The 18,267-nt window shown below is 35.8% G+C and overlaps 1 protein-coding gene across 4 annotated transcripts in view; it reads left to right on the forward strand.

The window, feature by feature from the left end:
* Positions 1-10,012, forward strand: part of Epha7 (Eph receptor A7) — a 154,438-nt gene extending 144,426 nt beyond the window's left edge. For 2 of the 4 annotated variants that reach the window (NM_010141.4, NM_001290434.1), the window contains exons 15-17: positions 3,798-3,991; positions 4,919-5,074; positions 6,398-10,012. In NM_010141.4, the coding sequence (NP_034271.3) occupies positions 3,798-3,991; positions 4,919-5,074; positions 6,398-6,512 (465 nt within the window). In that variant the 3' untranslated portion in view covers positions 6,513-10,012. The remainder of the gene's footprint in view (positions 1-3,797; positions 3,992-4,918; positions 5,075-6,397) is intronic. The other 2 variants (XM_006537606.4, XM_006537607.4) reach the window with 2 other exon arrangements.
* Positions 10,013-18,267: the final 8,255 nt, after the last annotated feature.

Below are 18,267 nucleotides of genomic sequence, written 5' to 3' on the forward strand. Positions count from 1 at the left end.
AGTTTATCACCAAAGAATAAAACTTAACTTATACCAACATTCTCTAAATGGAAAAGCATTACCAGAGAGTCTCTGGCACTCCTGTGTTCAAGGCCAACATTGTCAGTGACAACTTCTGGGTGCAAACTGAGGTCTCATGTTAGGATGTTTTAAAGATTTGCACTCTGGTGTCAATGCTGTAAATGTGTAGCCCACTAATCTTTAAGCAGTCAGAAGAATTTTATTTCCCACTGAGGTGAGTAGTTTTATCAGTTGGCTTCATAAATTTCTAGAAGGCAATGGGATGCCTCCAAAAGTTCACTAACTCTTTCCTTCCTGTAAGATGCTTAGTGGTACTTGCTTCATTGGCCCAAAGTTCTAAACATGCATGGGATTCTAAGCTCAAGAATTCTAAAAGTCATCTTGAAAGCTTGGGGCCTTCTTGATGCCAGAAGGATGTCAGAAGGATCATAAAAATAATTATATTTTAAAAGAAGATTTGGAACAAAAGGAAAAGTAGATAATTCTTCCTACATTATTTTTCTAAGGCAACCTAAAGCAGTACAGACAGGGTGGACAATTAGGAGATAGAGCAAATGATGCGAACTGAGCAAATGCCGTTGATATTTAAATAAAATTTTGTCAAATTAGAAAAATATTCTATGTGTTCAGTATCAGCAACTTTGGGTATAAAGAGAGTGACTCTTCCCAATGAGGAAAATAACTTCCCATGTGTTTGTTGTGTGGTAATTCTAATGCATAAAGTTGGGAAGTTATTGATTATTTACACTTCACAGGTTAAGCTACTGTTTAAATCACTTAGCCTAGATATTCAAAAGTATATCTACTTTCCTCTGAAGTGTTTATATACAATATTTGAATCTAAGAACACCATTGTTACTTGAATGTGAGATAAATGTTGGTTATAACCCAGTGGTTCAATTCCAAGTAACAGTCTCACAACTGTGCATATCTTCATTTCCTGGAGGTCCAACACCCTCTTCTCATCTCTGTAGGGATTAGGCAAACATGATGCTACTCATACAAACATGTAGGCAAAACACCCATACACATAAAATAAAAAAAATAAATAAAACCTTTAAAAATATGATTCCATGTATATATGTACAAATATTGGTAATACATATACATATATGCTATCTTTATATAGTTACCATTTATGTATGTTTGTCCATGGGATAAATAGCATGATAAAGATGTATTTGGGGGTATGTTTTCAAAGCTATATGCTTGCGGTTTGGGGACCAACAGTGCTCATATAACTTCTATCAATGGTCCTAACCATCACTACTTAATATTTCCCCCTTTAGTGTTCAAAACTAAACAGTACTTGAGGAAACTTGGTGAAGGCTTACCTTGAGGCCAAAACTGTATTCTACAAGATGGAGAGCAAGGGTTTCAAGAGCATATTTTTCAGGACTTAGAACCATGAAAAAGTGGTAACTAGTTGCCTATGCATACAAAAGAGAACTCAGCACCATTCTCAAATTTCTGCTAGGATAACTCTGAGTTACACTGGATGAAACAGAAAAAGATTGGAGGCAGTAAGATACATTCAGTTTTAAACTTATAGATTGTGATATACCCATGAAGCCTATGAGATTTTTAGTAAAGTAATGCAATACAGATAACTGTACAATTTGAAGATTTGGACCTAGGATTTTATGGTTAACACTTTTTAAATATTGCTAAATTAAGTTTATTTATCTTTTTACATTATACTGTATGCATACATGTTTCTCTTAAAGTACAAAATGGAGTTGCCTTTGTTTTCCATATGTATAATCATTTTTTCTCCTTAAAGAGTTAGTGCTAGTTGTCTGATTCATGTCACCCTCCATCTTACATATATTTTCCTGTGCTATTCCTGCAAGAAAACATACATCTTATTGACAAGTGTCCCTAAAAATACCAAAGTCTTTAACATTTATTAATGGCAGTTTGTTGTCTGACTATATCTGTCTTTATTTTCTTCAAAAACTCAAGGTTAGTTTTGTGTAGTTTCTTTTCAAAAAAGGCGCTTTTTTCCTTACTTTTTTATTTCATTTTTGAGATTGTAATATATTTATAAGATTTCTCCCTTCCCTTTTCTTCCTCAAAAACTTCATATGTATGTATGTATGTATATATATATATATATCCAAGTTCTACTCCAAATTCATGCCACTTTTAAAAAATAAGTTGTTATTACAAGCATATATTTATAATATATACATACATGTTCTTAAATATAATCTGTTGAGTCCATATAATGTTACTTTTCTGTACGTTTTCAGGGCTGACAATTTAGCACTAGACAGCCAATGGGAATGCTCTTCCCTAAGGAAATCTACTTCTCCTTAACTTTCCTCAGTGTAGGGTCAAGGACTCATGGCTTTTTCTCATCAACTATGACTTACTCATTGGTGTCATCCTTGCTCAGTTTATGGCTCAGTGATCATGTTGGTGAAACCTTATGTGGATGACTAGTGTCATTGCTAGGAGAGACAGTCCCACGGCAATCTCCCTCTTCCTCTCTATCTTACAGTCATTCTTACCCCTCTTCCACAATGAGCTCTGAGCTTTAGGTAGAGGCGTGTCTTGTAGATGTATCCTTTGTGATTGGGCTCTACAGCTTTGCATTCTGATTACTTGGAGTTTTATAGAGTGGTCTCTGTTGCACCAATAAATTGTGGTTTCCACAACCACAGTTTACTAAATCAGATAATTTCTAACAATAATCTATAAACATTTGTCCTTATGCCCACTGACTTTTCTTAAATTTTTAATACTATCATGATAGTTAATGTCAAGGGTTTGTATTTCTCCTTGAGTAATATTTTTATTTGTTTCTTTTAACTCTTATTTAGGTATAGCTTGCCTTCCTATTGTCTTCCCTGTGCTGATCAGATTAATAATAGTTTTAGACTTTTAAGATTTTTTTTCCTTTTCATATAACCAAGAACATTGGTGATAAGAAACATAAGCTCTCTAATCTCTTTAAAGGAATGTCTGTACAAACCTATTTTATGTTTGTAATTAATATTTGAAGTAATTATTTGAAATAATTACTCTGGCTGTTATTTATCTATAAATTGTCTATGATAAAAAAATTTAAACCAGTACTATGAATCATTAAGCCTTGACTAAAAATTCATTTCATTTTTCTGCTGTAAAGCTTTCTCTATATCTGTCAGGTAGGTGAATATGGAGACAGGAAGGAATCCAGCCACCCTTCACGGACCAGAGCAAACTGTATGCAGCAAGGTCTTACATTGCATTGCCCAGAATAGTAGCCTTCTTGGGAGTTAAAAGGAAAGTGTGTCCGATAGTAGATTCTGACAGGCCACATTCACATTGTGTGCTCTCTTGTTTGATGAGTGTCATCTGCTCCCATCAAAAAGTGGAACTCTTTGGCTTACTTTCAGTAACTCAATTTCCTTTTCCACTTTCATTATCTTTTACTTCTATGCACATGTGTATTCTTACAACTATATTTGGCTGAGAGAGTTCCATAACACGTCCCCTTTTGAAAATCTCTGGGGTGGCATTAAAAATATTTCCATCTCTTGCTCCCTGTGTGAGCTTAATTGCTGTTCCCTATTGCTGAATTAACTAGGAAATGTCATCATATCCTGTGCCTCCTGGACCCCATAATAACATGCTTAATATATTCATGAATGTTTTGGAAAGAAGAAGTCTTTGTAAGCAATATGTCTTGCTCTTATCTGGATAAACCATTTTGCCTTCCAAGCAGTTCATTTCATTGTAATTGAAGCTCAGTTGGTAATCTTTTTTAATGTCCTTTTGGCTATCAGGTCATTAAAGCGATAGAAGAAGGTTATCGTTTGCCGGCGCCCATGGATTGCCCAGCTGGTCTTCACCAGCTAATGCTGGATTGTTGGCAGAAAGATCGGGCGGAAAGGCCAAAGTTTGAGCAGATAGTCGGAATTCTAGACAAAATGATTCGAAACCCAAGTAGTCTGAAAACACCCCTGGGAACTTGTAGTAGGTAAGAAATCTCCAGTGAGATGGAACTGAATGAAATTAAAATATCCACATAATTTACCTTCTTACCCTTTCCCCAATCATAAACTGACTTCTGTGTTCAGCTGTATATCTATACTAGAATGCTAGGTTTACAAACTTTATTAGCTTTTTTCTTCTTTTGTTTTTTAGATGGTTTACCTTACTTAGTATTTAACAAAATCCATTCATTGTTATTGGACCTCTCTTTTCTTAGGACTTCTGAGAACATGAGATGTCTTTCTCAGAAAGTGCCGGCTGGGTCTTTGTGACCAGGTAGACAGGCATTGCTTTCGGGCCTGATTGTTACCATCTTGCTTTGATTATGTGGCTTTGCTATATTCTTATAACGTAACTTATTGTCTTTCTTTGTTATCTTATAAATGCTTCTGTAGAATTAGAAACTATAAAATGTGACTCTGCATATATTGTGCAAGATGCCCATTAAGTACAGTCTCTTCACTCTGGGCCCAGGGCACAGCAGTAGTTTTTTTCAGCTTCAGCTGCAGAAAAGCTTGCCACTGTGGGCTGCACTCAGTGGGCTCTCTTATCTCTACGGGACTCCCAGTATGTCATCAAAACAGAGAATTTTTAATGCTCTGAATAGCACCCTGGTACCCTGCGTGAGTTAGGATACAGCCAGATATCTTTTACTAAAAAGCCAGCGAACAAATATGACTCTTCCAAGCTTCATCACTTATTCAGTGTTTATGATCATGTAGAAGACACAGGCCAGGGAGCACTCTTACAGTGAAAACTTAAACTCAGGTATTTGTAGTTTCTGGATAATTTACTCTGTTTGGGTTTTGGTTAAGACATCTTACTGTATTTCCTATAGCCTTCTTGTATGTATCCAGACATCTTTGGCAATTGCTGAGACTATTTTTTATTGCTGTGTTTTACTCTTGCCTAGACCCTTAAGCCCTCTTCTGGACCAGAGCACTCCTGACTTCACTGCCTTCTGTTCAGTTGGAGAATGGTTGCAAGCTATTAAAATGGAAAGGTATAAGGACAACTTCACAGCAGCGGGTTACAACTCACTCGAGTCAGTGGCCAGGATGACTATCGAGTACGTTTTTACTTAATAAATTGTATTTAATAATTGACCAGGTGCAATCCACAATTGTGGATTATCCTATATGCTGGGTTATCCTGTTTAGAAGTCTAGGTCACAAAATCAAGGCAGGAAAAGGCATTTCTTTTAAAAATAGTTATGTGACCACAATGCTTTTAAGTATAGTTTTCTTACACAGCATACTAACCGTTTTATGAAATCAGTAGTCACATGGTAATTTTGTAAATGAGAAAGATAAAGGTCAGAAAATTTGAATATCCTCTATGATGACTCAACGGGAGTCTGACATCTAATTTGTCTCCATGGCCAGCATTCTGGACCCTGCTCAGTGGGACTGTCTCCTTATTAACCACTGTATCATTCAGGTTCCTATTCACTGAAGAATATTTCTGCAGTCAGCTTGAAAATGACTATGAATTTAAACTCAAAAGACTTAAGTTGTGCTTTCTAGTCAATCATTGATTAAATGGTCATTAAAACTCTCCTAAAGCCCTCTCACCCTCGCAAACAAATATTCTTTCTGTATACACCAAGAAATGACATACATGTGAACTTCAGCATATCCACACTGTCCCCTTCTGTTTCTTTCTAACAACCAATACATAAAGTTGGCGTGCTTATACCTGAATTTCCAGAGTAAACTGTATCTCTGTCATTCTGTGCTCTTGAAAGAACCTGCAATATAATACAATAGTATTACCCCATTGCAATGTTTCTGGTACTTGGAAATATCTAAGCTCAACTCTTATGGCTTTTAAAAAAGACACAAACATTGAAATAGTTATAGTTAACTCACTGCACATTTAAGCTTTGACTCTAGCATTGTACATATATGTAGCAGTTTTCTTCTTGCTATTCAATTGAAGGAATGCAATTATATCTCTACTAATTCATGCTCAGAATTACTCCCAGAATCCAGCTCACTGGACATTTCTGTGTGACACTGACTTCCTGAACTTTCTCCTGGGTTCCCAAAACAATTTTCACTATTACAATATCCCATGTTTCCAATTATATAATTTACAATGCCCAGTGTTTCAGGTAACATTCCATTGCCTTTTAAAATAAAATCTTAGGATGAGTTAAAAAGCAACAGTATGGTAAACTACGAGACAGACTTGTTCATCCAGTATTTTCAAATGAGACTGTCCAAATACGTCAGCATCTTCTTTAGAGTAAGACTGTATAGCACCCAAGAGTACTGTTAGTGTGCGTCAGCCAACAGGTAGTAGAAAGCGTGAGTGACTGTGAAGAAGCACGCAGAGCACGTTCTGTTCTTTGTCATGGATCTGATAAGCGTGCCCTTGTCTTTTTCAGTGATGTGATGAGTTTAGGGATCACACTGGTTGGCCATCAAAAGAAGATCATGAGCAGCATCCAGACTATGCGGGCACAAATGTTGCATTTACACGGAACAGGCATCCAAGTGTGACACATCGGCCTCCCTCAGATGAGGCTTAAGACTGCAGGAGAACAGTTCTGGCCTTCAGTATACGCATAGAATGCTGCTAGAAGACAGTTGATATACTGGGTCCTTCCTACAAGAAAGAGAAGATTTTAGAAGCACCTCCAGACTTGAACTCCTAAGTGCCACCAGAATATACAAAAAGGGAATTTAGGATCCACCACTGGTGGCCAGGAACACAGCAGAGACAATAAACAAAGTACTACCTGAAAAACATCCCAACACCTTGAGCTCTCGAACCTCCTTTTTATCTTATAGACTTTTTAAAAATGTACATAAAGAATTTAAGAAAGAATATATTTGTCAAATAAAAATCATGATCTTATTGTTAAAATCAATGAAATATTTTCCTTAAAATATGTGATTTCAGACTATTCTTTTCCAGAACCATCTGTGTTTATTCTGCTTAAGGACTTTGTTTTAGAAAGTTATTTGTAGCTTTGGACCTTTTTAGTGTTAAATTTATGACACGTTACTACACTGGGTACCTTTGAAGACTCTCAAACTTAAAGGAAAGCAAAACTACGCACATAGTCGAGGATGGGACTTTGTCCTTCATGGCTTTGGTATCCTGGCTGTGTCATTTTGTTAAACCAGTGATGTTTTCATATTGTTTGCTGATTGGCAGGTAGTTCAAAATTGCAAGTTGCCAAGAGCTCTGATATTTTTTAACAGGATTTTTTTTTCTTTGTAAAAATCAGACAACATACTAACTTTTCAATGAAAAAAAAAAAAAAAAAGAAAGCAATAATGATCCATAAATACTATAAGGCACTTTTAACAGATTGTTTATAGAGTGATTTACTAGGCAGAATTTAATAAAAAAAAAAGAGAGATGTCAAATTTTAGGTTTATGTGTATATGATAAAAGGCTGAGCTTCGTCTGAAGATGCTGGTGAAAGCAAGACTGGAAGCGAAGCTCTCCAGCTTTGGCTAACCCAATCCGAGCACATCAAGAGCTTCAGTCTTGTGACAGTAAGAAATTTAGGAACATAGTTGACCTATATTTTGTATTCTTTCTTGTTGAATGCAGTCCAAATACAAAAGTAAGGAATTCAGTTTTCTATTGTTACTCTGAAGCAAGATCACAGGGGCCATTCTCTTCTCACCACTCACAGACAAACTAGCCGCAAATATTTCCACCAATGCAGTGAGAAGAAAGCAACACAGAGGTATTTTATCTATGAACAGTGACACACACACACACACACACACACACACACACACACACACAAACCCTTTTAGGTCAAAACTCTTTTACCCCAGAAGGAAGAAGTAAAGGGTCTGGCTTTTCTGTTTCCACTTTATTTATCAGACCATATTATTTGGTTACTGTGTTTGAATTTCATAAGCAATAATTAAATGTGTCTTTATAGCTATTTCAGGAATGTATACATATTTGAGTAATGTTTTCAAAAGTTACAAAAATCATGAACTACCCCAAAACTGAACTGTTGTACTTCCAAAGAAAATTGGGCTGTTTATAATGATTTTACTAGAGAAAGATCCCAGGGATCGGTCCTAATTGGTGTTGTTTGGTCATGTGGACATCCACAAACAATCAAACAAACAAACAAACAAACAAGAACAGGTAACAAGCAAAATCTGTAAATGTTCCTTTGTAAAACTTGTAAATTTTATTTATACCGTCTTGTTTTGTATACACATTTCTCAGTCGTGGCTCCGAGGACATGAAAATGCTCTATATTTTTCTATTTTACTTGCAGAGCTTCACAAAGAAACAGGTATTTTCAGTGCTACTTATTGTGTTTTCCCACATTTAGGACCAAAGATGGCTATAGAAAACTCAAATGGATTGCGTCCCAAGCCCCGCCCTATCCTTCTTTTTCCTTTTTATCACTGTACAGTGTTATTTGATATTTTAATTTATTTTTTGATTGAGTAGAAAACTCATTTTAATTTCTCTAAAATGTTTTTTGTCCCTTAGGAAAAAAAATAATCTGTAAAAATAGTTTTAATTAGCATAATCCAGTCACCCTAGACACTTCCATTTGTAATCTTTGTAATAGACTGTAAATATATTTTTGGAACTATAACACAATGTGCTTGAGGGTTATTTTTCAGTGTCTGCAGTGTATACAAAAGTGTTTAACCTCAGTATAGCACTTTACAATTCTAATCAGTAGCGTTGGCCTTTGTGCGAATGAGTGCGAGCTTGAGCGAGTGTTCTCTAATTCCGTTTGGATTCCGGACTCACTAATAATGAAGTTCTTTTCTTGTTCATAGCTTAAGGTGCTTATTTTTTCTATTAAAAATTAAATTAACAAAAAAGCCATTCTAGAAATAGAAGACGCAGTATGGTACATGCAGACAGAGTCTTTCCTGCTTTTTCTAGTAATAGATTTATAGTTGAGTAGTCTTTCTTGAGTAGAAGGGCAGAATAAAAGTGGTTTTTTTGGGTTTTCTTTTCAAGAAATAACTTTTTCCTTCAGCAATATACCTCATCTGCCTTAAATTTTTTACAGCTCTTTACAGGGAAAGGGGAGACGGGATGGAAAAGACACAGCACAATAAGAAGTGGATGATTGCATCGTGCTCTCGTTTGTAGGTCTCTTTTCCTAATCAACACTATGATTTTGAAGTACGCGTACACGAAGCAAACGGGAAGAGATAAGGAATTAGCATTGTGAACCTGACTGTAATCCTCTCTTCCGGAAAGAGATGAGATGCTATTGCGATGAGAATGTACAACTTGCACCTTGAAATCTTTTTTGATAATTAGTGCTCAGGGGAGGGGGGGGGAAGTAGAGAAAGCAAACGCCCAACAGAGAATTCCAAAAGTATAGAACACGCAACAGGAAATGGCCTCCTTGCTTTAATACAGCCGCCTTTTATAGAACACCGCCCACCCAAACCACCTGGTTTGCGTTCAGTACTGAGATACATTCAAGTAACTTCTTACATTGGGAGCTAATATTTTCTCAGCAGTGGATCAGGGCCCTGTTTACTAGACTGGTGGCTGGCTCATGCTTCTCAGAGCACTGTTAGTAGAATCATATTGTATACTTATGTAATCTACATTAGCTAGCACTCTTTAGGACTCTATTTTAATTGCTCCTCTTCTTGGTGTTTTTAAGACAATGGAAAGGGTGTAAGTCACCTCTCTTTTATTTAGGTAATGCTGATCCCTTCCCTTTTGTTTCCTGAGCAGCCCAGAACTGTACTGCTCTCCAATGTGCATGTTCCAACGAATAACTGATGTGTATTTTTTTGCTATATGTGGAGAAATCATGGGGAACTTGGGGCGAAATATGCTTTTTGTTGGTTGAATTTTGTCCCTCCTTGCCTAAGAAATACTACAGGGGTCATCCTTTTATAAGGACAAAAAAAAAAATGCTTTTGAACAGTGTCTTCAATGTATCAAGCACAAATAACTCTTTCTTCAACACGAATCATAAGTCTCTTTTTACCAGCTTAAAATAATAAACGAGTCTATTAGACAATGTAAAGAAAATCCTGTCTCCAGTCATTGGTGGGTTCCTTCACATTCCTTATGCTTTCCTTTCCTAGCTAATCAGATTTTGAGAAAATAGTTGAGTGGGCTGATCAGAATATGAATAAACTGATTATCCTTACTCCCCCACATGGATACTGACCTAATTTCACTCTAATCATTTATTATGGGATAACAAGACTGTTTACAAAGGGCCAGATTGTTGAACATTTGAGTTAAAACCTGGTTTTGTTTGTTCCTGAAGCCACAACGGGAGAATACCAAGAATATTTGCATACGAAAGGAAGTAGTTTGTTGCTGGCCCTTGACAGACTTACTAAAAGTCTGACAAAGCAGAGTGACAAGAGGGCACATTTGCATTTTTACTGCTGGGTAATGCAAACAGGAACCAGCACAAAGGGAAATGTGACCCAACTAGTTCTCTAATCCAGCTGTGGAGCACAGACTCCTGGTTTATGGATCAACTTGCAAATGAAACTAAGAAAACTCTTACTGCACCATCATCTAAAGGTGAACAATAAGTAGCAAACATGTTGAGAAAATGCTCATTGTGTTGAAGTATCCAGATGCTGCTCATGCTGGTCTGAACCAAGATACAAGGAGGATATTGTAACTTAGGGCTACCCTGCCCATTCCTACTGAAGACATAATAATATAACAGGAAAAGATGTAAGGCAGTAGTAACGAAGAGAAAAGTCCCATCATTAGTTGTGCATATGAATGATAACACAGTTCAGAACACAAAGGCAAATCCCTAAAATGAGCAGATATTTATTAAAGTTCTTTGTCTATATGTGCTATAAAAGCATCATTATTTGGCAATGTCTTTCCCCAGAATTATTAAGATATAATTTATAAGCATGTGACCACTATGAAACAAAAAAATTATTTTAATATTTATGATCTTCATCTTTTTTTGGTATAGCATTTATTTTTGCTTCAATAAAAACTCAGTATCAGTTATGAGGAAACATTCTGAAGAAAGAAATGAAAATCAAAAAGCAAAACGGGGAGAATCATGTTTCTAAATACAGAGATCATAATTACATATATTACCCAAGTAATAAAAGTAAGCACGTGGTACCTGGGATATTTTAAAACTACTGAGAGGCAGTGACCCTGAGTCCATGTGTGCTAGCCTTAATCACTTCTCTGGTCACTTCATTGTGTGCATCTCAATATAGTTTGATGAATATGGGCACGAGAGTAACATTGCAGTACAAATCCTGTGAGCTGCATTAGAGTTAAGTGCTGTAGGGTTTTTTTTCAAGTTCAATGATTGAATGTAATTAAATCTATAATTAAACAATAAAAGATCCCTTCTGATTGACCTTGAGGTTAAAATAAATATAATTAATTGATTCAGTTTAATTGGTCCTATTGCACAAATGTTTTCTGGGTAAGAATAAGAAACAGTAGTCTAGGATTTCATAAGTTGGTAAGAATCAAAGTCATTCTTAAGATATACAATAGTTACAGGCATTCCTACTTTTGATACTTTGGCAAAATAAAAAGTGAGATTTTTTTTTATGAGCTTCCATGGATAAATGAATTCCCAATGAGCTTGATCTGCACTTATATTGAATTACTTCAAATGTCCCAGGTTTCTGAAGATTATTTTTCTTATCTTTTAAAATTTGCCACCTGTAACTTGATATCTTTATAGATTTTGTATATGGCCAGAATCAGCATAAGATACCTTTAGTGTATGGGTATGAACAGGTGTGACTATAGAACTTACTTAAGGATGCCTGAGAAGAATGTGGCCCATTTGTCTGAAGCAATGTTCATTCCAGTTTAGGCCAAGACAAGAACATGTTCAAGTCTCACCAATGAACCACATAACCCAAACTACATAAAATGCATGCCTGAACAACAAACTAGAAGAAGATACAGAACATTAAAGTGTCTATGCAGAGCTGCCATTTACTTGTTACTCTTAATTTTTGAAATGAGACAATTTTTGAGACAGCTCAAAAGCAATTTTTCTCGGTGACATGAATTTATAAGCACATTGTATGGATATCATAGACTCCTGTACCAATTAAGTAGCAAGCCTAACCTTAAATTCCTTGGCCAATATGCTGAAACTAGAAACAGCTTACATTAAATACAGAGAAATGTAAGACTCCATGGACCCTTTTGGGTAAAAGAAACGAGTACTTTGAGCTCGAACACTCACAGAATGCCATTGATGTGCTGGTCCAGCATTGCTGTGATGCCATGTTTTCGCTAAGTGCCCCAGCAACCCCATGCTAAGCTCTCCATCCATTAGCTAGAACTCAGCATGGCAGAAATAGCAGGAGCCAGACAGTACATACAGTCTCAGCCAGACTTGAAGTGAACATGTGCAGATGGTTACTATTGTTGATTCCAAGGCCTCTAAGACAGGTTTGGTATGAGAGAGCTGTACAAGGTACCCTTCTAACTTATGCTCTTCAATATCATAGACCCTCACAGTTTTGTTTTGTTTTTATTTAGTTTTACTATGGAGAAGAAGCTGGCCTTGGGTTCACAGCAATTCTCCTACCTCACCCTCCTCATACTCTTTTAAATGGGAGGGATCTCCCTCTCCCACATATTTCCTGTAGGTTTTCTCTAATAACATGAGTCAGACTTATTTCTCTTCTTTGTGCTTCACCACATTGCCATATTGAGATCACTCAATCCTGTTCTCCCTATGATCTGGGTGTTTCTCTCCTGCTTTAAGTGATCTTGGAAAGTAGGAACCAAATGGAATTCAATGCCAGTATTTTCTTATACTCCGTAGATATTCTATAAATGCCTCATAATTCTTAAAGTATAAATAAATTCCATATATATACATATACATATATATGAATAAGTAAGGTACAGTGATGGATGCAGCAATGGGTATTAAGAGAACAAACTAATTTCAGAGCATGGATCAATGCTGCTAAGACTGGCAGAAGCAGCAGGCATGCCTTTCAGGACTGGGAAGAGAAGCACAGAGGCATGGAAGGTGGAAGGAGCTGCTTCGTGCACAGGCCAGGGTGCTCTAAATGGCAGACATTTCCAGATGTTTGAGAGGAAGAGATACCATTGGTTGTAATAACTGGGCAAGATTAAAGGCAGATGAAATTAAGAGAAATTGGACTTGATGAGAGAATACAAGGATCTTTTATTATTTACTAATATCTCACTGGATAAGGCAAAAACAGACTAATTTTAATGAAGAGTCGTAGCACAATTTTTCACTCTTTAAAAGGAAGGGTGTACATTTTATTATTCTAAGATTTTCAGGAAAAAAATGACAATAGTCCAATACTTAAACTAAACATATATTTATAATTCTAAAGTTAAGTAAAAATGTAATATAATACAGTACAATTTTGTAGGACATATATAAGTCTACTTTCTATTTATTTCATAAAAGAAAGCATTGGCCAATGAATGATTACAGAAGAGAGAATGAATGAATCTCAGAGTATACGGTATTCATTCTTGCTTTACATATATGAGAGAAAGTGAGTGATATGTGTAAAATGAGTAATGATAGAGCCATCTTTAAAGTTGTTCCATTGAGTCAGAGAAATGGCTCAGCAGGTAAAGGTGCTGGTGGCCACACTGGATAGCTTTTGGTCCCCTGAACTCAAGTATAAATGGAAAGAACCAGGTCCATCAACTCCTCTGACCTCTCACACACATTGATAAACAAGTTCTCTTGCATTTTAAAGTTGTCCATAATCCACTTGCACATACGTATATATGTATGTGTGTACATACGTACGTATGTACGATTGTACGTATGTATGTATAGATATGTGTATGTGTGTGTTTATATTTATACATGGGCATATTATTTTGGAGGTCAAAGAAGAACTTATAGAAGTCAGTTCTCTCCTTCAACCATGTGAATCCAAAGGAAGAGAGCAAAGGTGGCCGTGCTTGCCAGCAAAGACCTTTAACTGGTGAGGCCTTTTGATGGCCCAAGGATTATGTGTTAAAACACATATGCATTCTTAACCACTAACTTCCCAAAAAAGGAGATTTAGGTTATAAATCATGTTTGACCCCTACCTCATACTTATCTTTATCCCTTTTTAATTTTTTTCAGTACTATTAACTATATTTGTGAGAAGAGTATCAAAAATGAAAGAATTTTCTATCTATAAACAACTGCCTGGTATATACCATTGCTGTTAACATTTCACTGTCTTTTAAACCAAGTACAATCTCAAATCCACTTTCCTAAATTATGTTCACTTCACCTTCCCAACCCTGTTTGGACTTAGTTTTCTGTTAAACTTCTTTAGTAATTTCTCCCAAACCACATATAAAGAATCAGCATAAAAGTATATGATACCAATCATTAACCAGAAAACTTAAGTTTGTAATTGACATTGATAGTTGGAACCTAGTCTATGAGAGAAATTTCCCTTTCCATGTTCTTGAGAAGGTAAACATACCTATTTTAGCATTTAAAAAAATGTTTTATCTCTTTGTACTACAAACTTTCTTTGGACTATAAGAAAACATACCACATCTATGAATACAACACAATTAAAGGTTGTATATGGTTTGTCTTCCTATGCAGTAATAGTTATGAATGTCTATAGAACAGAAAATTTTAATTTAAGTAGAAGGACCCAAATTCTTTTTCAACTTTTTCTCTTTTTATGTATCTCCCCTAGTGACTTGAAGAGCCCTCTGGAACTATGACCAAACACATCATTTTGCTAAGATTATTCTTTGTGGCTTGATACAAACTGCTCTTTGTAAGTGGAAAAGTTTCACTTACATTTTCTTTCATCTAAACACAAGGGTTAATTTTTTGTCTGTCACTGCATTTGTAGGACTGGGAGTGGAGACACTCCCCCTTCACTACCTGCCTTGATCTTACAGTCTCATTTCTCATTAGCCAATCATATCTCAGGATCTTATTTTTTTCTCCTATAATTACTTCTGTTCCCTCATAGAGAAGATTCAGTTTTCCAAATCAATTTATGTTTTGAAATCTAGGTACAGTGCCAGATACTTAGAAGACTTCAAAGTTTGTATGATTGGTGGATTTCCAGACCAGGAATCTTTACAGTTCACTAGTATATCCTAAACTCAGTATATATAGCCTATATATACTCTCTACAACTGACTTAGCTACTCATCCTTCAGAGGCCGGTGTACAGTCTATGTCACACAAGTCTCTCAGTGGCTATACTATGTCTGATTTCAATGATTCCTTGTTTTAACTGACTCAAAACTCTAGACCACAATATCACAATGTTCAACACATGTCCTAAGAATACACAGTGCAAATAACCTCAGCATTCAAGCATCACATGCAAAAACATCGTATGCATACCCAATTAACTGTTCATAAACTTTTGGGTTGGGTATATATATTATTATGTGTATATTATACATGCAATATATGTATATATCATATATACATATAGAGATATAAGACACATTACATATGTGAATTTAAATTATATGTAAATAATTCACTCTTATTTTTTTTCTTCTCTCTTCCTCTGATAGTTGTACAAATCATGATTTTCTCATACTGTGACCACTTCTCTCTTTGATAAGATATCCATGTAGCTGAACCTCAAGCAATGTCACACGGTATTAAAGCTCCATTTTATTGTTTAACACTCTTAAATGTATGTTTAAATTATTTCATTTTATTTATGTAGACTAAATTAAATTTGAAAATTATGCTGCTGTAGTTGTGCATCTGTATTTTCTGTCTTCCAACGAGCAGCAAACTTCGTTCCTGTCTTCCTGCGCAGGAGACCTAAGCAGAGCCTTTACACAGTCTCAGTGGTAAACCTCGCATCTTCTACAAGATAGATTTCAGGGTTAATTCTATCACAGTGGTGTGTGTGTGTGTGTGTGTGTGTGTGTGTGTGTGTGTGTGTGTGTGTGTGTGTGTGCGTGCGCATGCACATACCTGGTTATGGCATTACCTGTCCCTCTCTTCACTGCCCTAAAATAAATAGGGTAATCAGACATGTATTTAAACATTATTAAAACAAGAAAATTGAATTTTATCTACCCTGAAACCCCCACAGAGCAAGAAAACACAATTTATTAATTCAGAAGTAACAGTAGTTAAACTCAGAAACATTTTATAAAAGTTGGATCATACCTGTCCCTCATAGGCTAGGAGTCTGTGCATAGGTACAAATTCAAAGATTTTCTTGCTTAGATACTGACACTTGCTGCGATGTTGCAGCTTGTGACTTTTGATGCTTTTAAACTCATACACTCTACATCGTGCTTCCATATATATATATATATATATATATACATATGTATGTGTGTATATATGTATGTATGTGTGTGTATGTATATATATATACATACATATATGTGTGTGTGAATAGAAAACATAACATATCTATAAATACAACACAATTAAAGGCTGGATATGGTTTCTCTTCCTATGCAGTAAGAGTTATGAATTTCTATGAAACAGAAAGTTTTAGGTAGAAGGCAAAAACAGAGCCATTTTAAGGAACATTAGCACAATTTTTCAGTCTTTAAAAGGAAGGGTGTACATTTTATTATTCTAAGATTTTTAGAAAAAAATGACAATAGTCCAATACTTAAACTAAACGTATATTTGTAATTTTAAAGTTAAGTAATATATATATATATATATATATATATATATATATATATATATATCCAATGTAGTAAAGCAAAGATTATCTTCATTTATTTATGATTATGGCTTCAATCCCACAAGTGTTCAGTTCCATATATTCATCAATTACTGCAGAAGTCAAAGTCTGCACATACCACATATGTTTTCTTTTTTTTTTAGTTTGAGACAGGGTTTCTCTGTATAGCCCTGGCTGTCCTGGAACTCACTTTGTAGACCAGGCTGGCCTTGAACTCAGAAATCTGCCTGCCTCTGCCTCCTGAGTGCTGGGATTGAAGGTGTGCGCCACCACGCCCGGCATTCTTCATTCTTAATAGTTTTAACTGTAAGAACAGTTTTGTAGCTGCCTTTGATACTAAACTATGCACCTCACATGTAACAAATACAATGATTCACTTGCTTAGGAGGACCTCAGTTTTGATAGGTGAACTAAGATTATCATGTGTAGACCTACATAAATTGATATCGAAAAGGAAACTTTATATGTTGACAGGATAAAAAGAGCCTAAGATGAGGAGAAATGTTTAAGCTTTCTACAGCAGAAGCAGCCACCCTGCTTCCAACACTCACTGATTCCTTGACATTTGGCCAAACAATTTAACTCCATTAAACACAATTTCCCCATTCATCAGACTGGAGATAACAGCTTTGCTTGTTTCTAATTAAGAATACATGGAATTCAAAGGATAAATAAGCTTTAAATATTATAGAGCAAATTTAAAATAGCATGATGGATATGGTTTTGAAAAGATGTTATCTGCTTTCCAACTGCCTTTTCATACGCTTCAGTTCAGCCCCCGAAATTACAAAGTATTAGGAAGCAATAAAAAAATTACCTGTTAATGGCTCTAGTATATTTTCTTGGCATTTTGTGGGGATTTTCATCTCAATTGTGGCTTTTGAAGCATAATGACTTGGATGTGAATAGTCCAAAGGTCTCCGCTGAACTTATTCTTTGATTTTGTTTTGATGGCTTCCAATTAAGCCCAGTTCCAAATTCAAAGTTTTTCTTTCATAGCTACTGAAGCCTTCTGTGATGTTGCAGCTGGCAACTTTCGATGCTCTTAAGCTCGTAAACTCTATATCACGCTTCCTACTTCCCAAATGGCATGTCATTTTTCCAGCTCCACAGCCCATCCCAGTGGTTTTTGGCCATCAGTATTCTGTGTGCAGACCCCTAGCCTATGACAAACAGCAGACAGATATGGTCCAACTCTTACAGAATGTTCCCGAATTTAACTTCTACATGGATAGATGATAGATAGATAGATAGATAGATAGATAGATAGATAGATAGATAGATAGATAGATAGATAGATAGATAGTTTTCTTGCTCTGTGGAGGCTTCGGGGTAGGTAACTTTCAATTTTTCTGTTTAATAGTGTTTAAACACATGTCTGTTTATCTTGTTTATTCCAGGTAGCTCTGTGTAGAGAGGGGCAGGTGAAGCCATAACTGATGCCTTGGCCACTTTGAAATTTCAGTGACAGTACTAAAACAGAATGCTTACACAGAAACAGAATGGCTGAGGCTGTCAGGATTGCTTTGAAACTTTATAAAACTTCTGTTGTTTAGAACTTGAATACAGACATTCTCATCTTACCCTACCATGA

The sequence above is a fragment of the Mus musculus genome, chromosome 4, assembly GCF_000001635.26.
Source record: "Mus musculus strain C57BL/6J chromosome 4, GRCm38.p6 C57BL/6J".
Lineage (NCBI taxonomy): Eukaryota > Metazoa > Chordata > Mammalia > Rodentia > Muridae > Mus > Mus musculus.